The 8,109-nt window shown below is 40.9% G+C and overlaps 1 protein-coding gene across 1 annotated transcript; it reads left to right on the forward strand.

The window, feature by feature from the left end:
- Positions 1 to 2,960: 2,960 nt before the first annotated feature.
- On the forward strand, positions 2,961 to 7,377 carry OTOR (otoraplin). The gene is made up of 4 exons (XM_009881420.1): positions 2,961 to 3,087; positions 3,552 to 3,691; positions 4,281 to 4,391; positions 7,307 to 7,377. Exons 1-4 carry the CDS (start codon positions 2,964 to 2,966, stop codon positions 7,328 to 7,330), a joined length of 399 nt encoding a protein of 132 aa, XP_009879722.1. The 5' UTR covers positions 2,961 to 2,963; the 3' UTR covers positions 7,331 to 7,377.
- Positions 7,378 to 8,109: the final 732 nt, after the last annotated feature.

Raw genomic sequence — 8,109 nt, forward strand, 5'->3', positions numbered from 1 at the left:
CAGGAATGCTAGAAGTCAGCATATTCAGAATAAATGCAACACGGAATCTTCAGTCTTATTATCAAGGGGACAGCTGCTTTTCAGCAAGGATGGTTTTGTCACTTAAAAACAAACTATCACGAGTGGGTTGTTTTTTTTTTTCCACGTAAGGGTAGAAATTGATTAGTTTGGCAGCACTGTTGTTCAACTTGGTTTTGTCTTTCTAATGGTGGCTGGTAGTAGAAGCAGGTCCACAGAAGAAACATAAAAGTTTATCTGTTGTCTTCTCTTCTGCTCTTTCCAGCCCTGTTACCAGTCATTTTAATAAATAGTTTAGGAAGGGCTTTCTGGCTCTTTATAAAGACAGCACAGATAAGCCTGATGGTCTGCTTTTAGGCAATTTTTTTCAAAATACGTGTCTTAATGCTTCTGGGTTTGGTTTTGGTTTTTTCCATTTGTTAAAAACCTTTACAGCTCTTGTGTGACACAAAATACACTGAATGCAGTGAAGTAATCAGATGTAGTATTGTGAGTTTTAACTGTTACAAATATTTGGGTACAAAATCACTTTAAAAGCTGAAGTGTTTTTTTCAGATGGTGAAAGACCTAGGAAGATATTTTAGGTTAAGAGAGTAATTAAATTTACTTATAATACAATTGTATTTTTGGTGAATCTTGCAGTAGCTGTTGCGTGGTGTTGGCTAGGAGGGTTGCAATCACACCCCAGAAGATGAATGTTTGAGAGGAAGCGGTCGCACAGCGCTTGTCGTGTTGCACCATTCCCAACTTGAGCATTTTCTCTGTGAAGCCTCTAACTAACCTTTCTTATGAAGAAGTAATGGGGTAGAGTTAGATGGTTTCCTTCAGCAGTTCAGGCAAGTATTAGAGTAGCTGATGTTTAGGCAAGAAACTGCAAGGAAGGTTGTTTTGCATTGTAGCTGCATTGCAAGTGTTGAGGTTTTTTCTGTTTCCAAAGTAATGTGGTGAATGGAGGCAGAAGGACGGGTGCTGGAGGCCGTAGCTTTTTCTCTATGACCACGGCTCAGTGCTGTCCCCTCCTGTGTTGTGCGGGCTCGGCTGCAGCTACAGAGCATCTGTTTCCCCCAGTTTGTGTTCTGAAACGATTGAGATACGACTTAAAACTGTTCTTCAGACAAAGCACTGCACCTTCAGGGAAGCATGATTGCTTTTTATAAAATCTTGGTATACTTCGTAGTTCTGGCATGTCCACTCGATTTCTGAGCAAGTGCTATGTTATCTGTAAGCATAAAACTAGCTACATAAACCACCTTTTTTGACAAGACCTGAAAAACCTTTCATCTTATGCTTCCAGAGTGCAGTGCAAGATCATACCCCTTCCACAGCCATCTCAATTACTGTCCTGTCCCCACATATGTATTTTTTCATTCTTTTTAGTGATTTTGTGTGTGTGTGATTTCACAAGTATTCTAAGACTTGCAAGTGAAAATTGTTTCAGTGAAGCAAAAGTGACTCTGTTATTCCATCTTGAACTTTATGGTTTGCCTTCTGCAGTCGTAATTCTATAGGTATTAAAGAGGCTGGTTTTGCATCCCACTAGTCTGTGTACACGAGACTGCCACTGCGTACCACTATGCTTATTTACTTAGAAGGGTTTGTGTGGAGCTGTCTCCAAAGGAAGTTAGACACTACATACGGGAGTTTGGAGGAAGGAGTAATGGACTGGAAGATTAGAGGAGAATGTAGTGATGTCAGCTGGAATAGGAAGGTGATGCTAGAAGTTGCAAGATGCTCTTTCTTTAAAAGAGAGTGTGGGATTTTTTTATGACAGTTGACCACTTCCTCTGTTTTGCTTGTGAACTGAAAGCAGCCAGCAGCTCTTCAGATCTCCTCATGAATCAGGAAGCACTGGTTCTCTGGAGTGCCATTTTAGGAATTCCCAAACTTGCTCTTGATCGCTTTTAAGGACTGATCCAGACCAACCTTCTGTAGCCTGACAGGTGTGATGCGAATTGTTTACAGTGCAGTAACTCCACTGGTCGTTCCTTTTGTGGGTGTGTGCACATCTATTTTAATTGAAATACTTCCTACAAGTCTTGCCTTATGAGTGCTAGGACAAGATTTTGGGAAGTTAGATGAGCAACCCGGTCTAGTGGAAAGTGTCGCAGTCCATGGCAGGGGGGTTAGAACTAGATCATCTTCAAGGTCCCTTCCAACGCTGACCATTCTATGATGCTGTAAATTCTACATGTCTTCTCCAAGGCATAAAGAGGTCCGTTTAAGTCAGCCTGTGGCACTATATGTTGTTCAGCGTTGTGTATCTGCGAACTCTCCACTGAGTTCAGCTATGTCCACAGAAGTGAAATGGTCGCTGCCCTGGCATAACCTGTGTGTTCTGCTCTTGACTGCATCTCCCTGTGGAAGGGATCTTGCCTCTACAACCTTTTAGACTTCAAATTTAAATTGCTGACCTGCAAGGCCTTTTTTACTGGGTTTCAGCTCCCTAATAGTTTGTGTACATTTGCGTCCATGTGTTAGGGTCCTAGTAAGTCCTTTGTGTAGACCGTAACAGGGGAGTCTCTGCCACTGAGGGTTTATGGTCTGATGAAGATTACACTTGTCAGTGAGCATTTGTGAAAATAAAGAACTTGAGGATTTGGAAGGATGTAATTTCCTTTGCTGCTTACCAGGATCTGACTTAATTTTCGTTCTCAAACTCTGCTTGAGTTAAGATTAAGACTATGGACAGCTACAGGAGGGCTTAAAACGTTTAAATAATACAGTTGGTGATTGAAATGTTAATGCAGAATGGCTTTGGAAAGGGATTCGGTTTCGTGAGTGGACCCTGAGCTCTTCCTCCCGCCTACGGCTCCTCTGGTGGGGTGGAATGTCGCCCTGACCCCTTCCCATTGGCCTGGCATGTTTGTCCAGGTGTCTGCCTCTTCCATAAAAGACGGGGATCGCTGGACCTGGTACGCATTCGGCAAGCACTGCAGCAAAGGAAAATGACACAACGTGTTTGGTTGGTTGTTTTACTTTTGTGTCTCGGATTAATGTGTCCTCTTGTAACTGGAATTTTTATGGACAAGCTTGCCAGCAAGAAGCTGTGTGCTGATGATAACTGTGTCTGTAAGTAATTTTGTTTTAATTTTGAGAATGGAGTCTCAAAAATGCAGGTTTTGATTTTGGATGTGTGATGGAAAACTGCTATGCTTATTTAGCTCTGTTATATTTGCGTTGGTTTGTCAACTCTAAAAGCAGAGTGGGAGGGTTTATGTGGAATGTCACATGCAGTTTTAATGCAAAAAGGGTTTTGTAAGGGACATTTTTCACTCAAGTGAAAGGTAAGTGCAGAGAGAAGGATTATAACTTCCACTGTGATGAAATGGCACGTTCTTAAGCCGTTACGTTGCATACTGGAGAGTAATAAAATGAGCAGGACATATTCTTGAAGACTTTATTAAGTTCAGGATAACCTACTTTTGTCTGTAGAAATAGTTGTACATGCGTGCATACACACACACACATATATTTCTCTCTGTATAAGTATATATGTATTTAAATTCATTCACCTCGTTCTTTTTTTTTTCTAGACACCATTTCCCTCGCCAGAGCAGAAGAGGATTATAATGCTCCAGACTGCAGATTCATTAATATCAAAAAAGGAGAGTTGATTTATGTTTACTCAAAACTAGTGAAAGAAAACGACTCTGGAGAATTCTGGGCTGGAAGTGTAAGAGGAGATTCTTGTGAATATAAGCAAACCAAAAGTAGATTAACACGCATTTCTGTCAAGCAATGGATGCTAATGCTGAGCTACTGTGGGTTTTAAAGCAGCAACTTAGTTTTCGAAGTGAATGTTTAAACTTAAACTGATTGAGGAGTCTTGGGGTTTTAATATTTATTTTTTTGTTTTATGAAATAACTTCAATAACTATATGGTAATTATGAACTGAACCGTAATGGAAGGGCTTGACAGTTCTTTTCTGTGGCTGCTTGCTGAAACTATGGAGGAGAAAGCTTTTATTGCAGTTGGTCATAAACCCCTTAAATTTAGGGGAAGCAAAGATAAGTATTAGCTGCATTTCTAAAGAAAAATATCCAGATAAACTATAGGTGGTATTCATTTATGCCAAAAAATGTATGCCTGTATCAAAACTTGTGTTAATGGTTTGTTTCATGCGCCAGCTAATTGGAAGCTAGGAAATGTAAAACCAGAGAGAGAAACACTATTAGTAGCTGCTTTTGACTAAATTGTGAACTAGCTCAAACCAGATGAGGACTGTTTTAAGGTATCTAATTATACATCTCCATGCTTGAAGGTTTATGGACGACAGTATGAAGACCATATGGGGACAGTTGGTTATTTCCCTAGCAGTTTAGTCTCAGAACAACACGTCTATCAAGAAGCAAATAAGACTCTTCCTACAACGGTAAGGAATTTGCAAAAGCCCAGCTGGCTACATAATTATACTTGGCTGTGTAATGCTAATTTGCTGTAAAAACAAATCATAATTGTGGCAGTTGATTGTAGCATATCACAGATGCTTAGGGATCCAATCTTTGGGCCTTTATACAGGCAAATAGCCTCAATAAAATCCCTAACATAAGCTCTGATATTGCAGACATTGCAAATGCTGCATTAAGGGCTTGATCCTATTAGAGTTCCTATTGATTTGAATGGTATTCCTTCAAGGCCACAAAAGTTTTACCCAAAGCTTTCTTTTCTTTAGAGTCTGAATATTGTGCTGCGTGCTTTAGTAACGTGTACAAGTGTGCTTTCTGTTAATCGTAGGTGGACACTGTCATACAGAACTTCTGATTTACTGAAAGCAGGCTTGCTTTCTCATAACAAAGTTACTGGTATGTCAAAAAGCTGAATGAAAAAGCTTTTGGAAACACATTAGTGTTGTGTAAGTGGGCTATATTTCTGAATGGGTGATCGTCCCTGATTATGTAGTGTCTCGCACACCAGACAACTCGTAATTTTATTGAAGAACTGAAACACTTTGCAGAGGAGTGGAAAAAGAGGGTCTTTTCTCAGAGGCTGGTATGGTTTGGTTTACAACTAATGCTTTCTGGTAGCTTATTTCTATGCTTAAAACAAATTGAGTGGGAGGTTTACAATAATTACCTTCATCAATATTAAATATTTAGCTATAAGCCGTTTTGAATACAACAAATTAGTGCAAAAATACAAAAAAGTACAAAATACAACAATTAGTGCTTTAATCTTGAAATCGTATATGGAGTTTTTAATCCTAGGTCCAGATTACTAGATGGGTTTCATTAACACAGAGGGAATAAGTGAAAGGAAGAATTTAGTTTCATGTTAATAGTTAAGAGGATTTGTGTTATAATGTGTCAGACAAGCTTTATTTGAGGAAGTGCGAATCTTGGATAAGTGATTGCTTTTCTTGACATTACATAAGGTTGTTCTGAATTTGCCCCAGAAGCATTGCAGCAATTAATTAGTCACAGAACATGTACGAATGACTAAAATACATGTCTAAGCTCTTTTCTCAACAATATGACAGGCAGCCTGCTGCACGGCAAGCTGAACTGGAAGCAGAGGTAGGTTAAAGCCGTGTTTTATCCTGCAGGCTGACTTGGGGTCCAGAATGGGCTGTTGTTAGGCGGCAATGCAGAACTTTAATTGGAAAGTAATTTTCTTTTGTAAAACTAGCGACACAGACTTTCACAGTTTTCTCACCCTTACTTCACATTCTTGCTACGCAGGAGCTTTGCAACGAAAATGAAGGGCGATACAGATATGTTCTTTTCCTTGTTCTACCACTCTCAACTACGCAGCAAATGTGACCTTAAGGATCTTGCTCTTTCTAAATTCACATTTAAAATGGTCTACAATGCATCTTGACCAACCTGCATATGGGCTTGCTCCAGAAACATCCCGTTAGGGTGCTGTTTTATACAGAGCGAGTGTGGCATGCTGTCATAGACGCCTCCAATGCCACCAGCCCTCCATCGGCAAGTCAGAAGCTGGTTCTCTTGCTTGCAGCTCTGTAACCTTCCCCCAAGCCGCTCGCAGTGCTTTTACCTTGCTTTCCTGGCCTTGCACCTGCAAAGCCCAATGTTGGCATTACAATGGGTTCTCTTGGGAAGGGGCTGCCATTTATCTTAGGGGACCTGATGATGCCCAAAGCTGAATGGTTAATCAGCATGGAGCAGCCGGGTGGCACACACAAATGGCACTGCATGGAGGAACAACTTATAGGGAGCTTGATGGGGACAAGTATTATGGGGGGGTACCTGCTGCACTGAAGAAGCAGGTGCCCCCCTGAGAAGTCTGAAAGAGGGAATCAGCTTGGGGGCCTCTATGTTGCTGACCCTCCTTTTATTTCTTTTTCCCGAAAAAAGTAACTTTCACTGTTGGAGTCAGTGTATGCCATCAGCTACAGACCCTGCTAATAAATGTTTCTGCCTGTGAACTTCTCTCAGTATCATTTTGTGCAGCTCTGGGTAATCCACGGCTGTTGGTTGCTGTTTGAGCAATAAATCTGAAGGGATTTTTTTTTTTTCCTCCCTCAGTACTGCTACTTCTGAACCATTGAATCACACTGAATACAATAGACTCTGTGTACTACAGAGCAGTTTTGGATTGCCTGCATTCCCTCGATCACTTAAAACTGGCCATTTGCTGGCTAAGATGAGAGTATTTTCATTACCAGTAAGCATCTGTTCCGAAACGGCTCCCTCTCTTCTGCTTCCAGTGGACAGCTATCTGTGATACGCTGGTCTAATGCAGATGTCATACATTTTGAGCACCACAGTGTGATAATTCCCTGCAGCAGAATCGAGATCTACATAGCTGTATAAAATAATAGCAGGAAGTTAGATGAAAGCAATATGCTGTGGAAGTCTAGCCCCTGCTGGAAGTTTCCAAGCAAAATGCTGGCATTTATTTTCTAGTCACATTTTTCTATAGCAAGCTTATCGCATAGCCTCAGTCTGTTCAAGGCATCCTGTTCTTGTGTGGTTAGGAACTGTTTAAGGATAAAGGGTTACATATAACTAATACATGCAGGTATGGATGTGGGAATACGAAACAAAAAAGGGAGATAAAGCAATCAGTTCAAAAGAAGACAGAAAGTGGTATTGCCTAATTCACTTTAAAAATTTATGGCAGGAACAAACCATCCCAGCTATGCAAAAGAAGTCAAAGACCTTTTTCTTTTCCAGAATACTTTGAGTATATTATGGTGTACTTTGAGTATATTATAGTGTATTCTGTGTTTGCATTTACTCATGTACCTTTGGGGGGGGTGATAAAGGAACATTAATCCTTTGGTAATCTCAAAACATCTTCCCTCTTGACTTGCTTTTTCAGGACATTGATTTCTTCTGTGAATAGTGCTGAAAGTGGTCAGGTAATCTCTCGGCTGCTACCAGGGAAAGCTGGACACCCTCCCTGAACACACAGCCCTTTCTGTAACAGATGTTTGTGAAACACATAATTCTTCTTCAAAACAAGGAAGTTTTCATTTAAAGGGAGCGATTTGTTTTTAGAAGTTGTTTTTTTTTTTTTTACCTGCATCTATTTCATTATTTGTTAATGAAGCTAATAGCCTTTGAATTGCTGTAAGTCTGTGTGGTATAAATATGCTGTGTATGGGATTAGATGTGTGATCTTAACCTGCATTTTCCTGTCATAACCTCACACCGTGTATTGGATATTAAAAATACCTTCCTTGGGTGAGCCGTATGTCACTGGCTGGAATAAATCGTTTTTGTTGCAAGAGCTAGCCAACAACTGAGAAAGCGCCAGTAACTAAATACAGGCATCAAAAAGAGTATTTCACCTGTTGGCTGTGCTGGTACGGAGCACGTTCAGGCTGAAGCCGTGGCCCAGAGCCGCAGGAGGAGGGGGCAAGGCTGGGGACTGTGCCTGCCCTGGGTCCCCCCGGCCTGGAGGGAGCACGGTGCTCTGTTGCTCCCCGGAGCGCTGGTACAGAAGACGTTTTGCCTCTGCTAAATATTCAAAGTATGAGAATTGGAGGAGGTATCCTGCGGATGCCCCTCTGCCAGCTGCCAGTGCTGGGACGCCTGTTGGCAGCCTCGCCCGTGGAATCGGGGGAAAAAAGCGAGAAATTTTACCTTTTTTTTTTTTTTTTTTTTTTTTTAAAAATGAAA

The sequence above is a fragment of the Charadrius vociferus genome, unplaced genomic scaffold (genome assembly GCF_000708025.1).
Source record: "Charadrius vociferus isolate BGI_N301 unplaced genomic scaffold, ASM70802v2 scaffold583, whole genome shotgun sequence".
Classification (NCBI taxonomy): domain Eukaryota; kingdom Metazoa; phylum Chordata; class Aves; order Charadriiformes; family Charadriidae; genus Charadrius; species Charadrius vociferus.

Excerpts from the sequence above, each read along its gene's own strand:
- OTOR (XM_009881420.1), top strand. The coding sequence starts at position 2,964 with ATGACACAACGTGTTTGGTTGGTTGTTTTACTTTTGTGTCTCGGATTA. Across the intron at positions 3,088-3,551 it reads TGCTGATGATAACTGTGTCT|ACACCATTTCCCTCGCCAGA; the intron begins GTAAGTAATTTT and ends TTTTTTTTCTAG. Across the intron at positions 4,392-7,306 it reads ATAAGACTCTTCCTACAACG|GACATTGATTTCTTCTGTGA; the intron begins GTAAGGAATTTG and ends TTGCTTTTTCAG.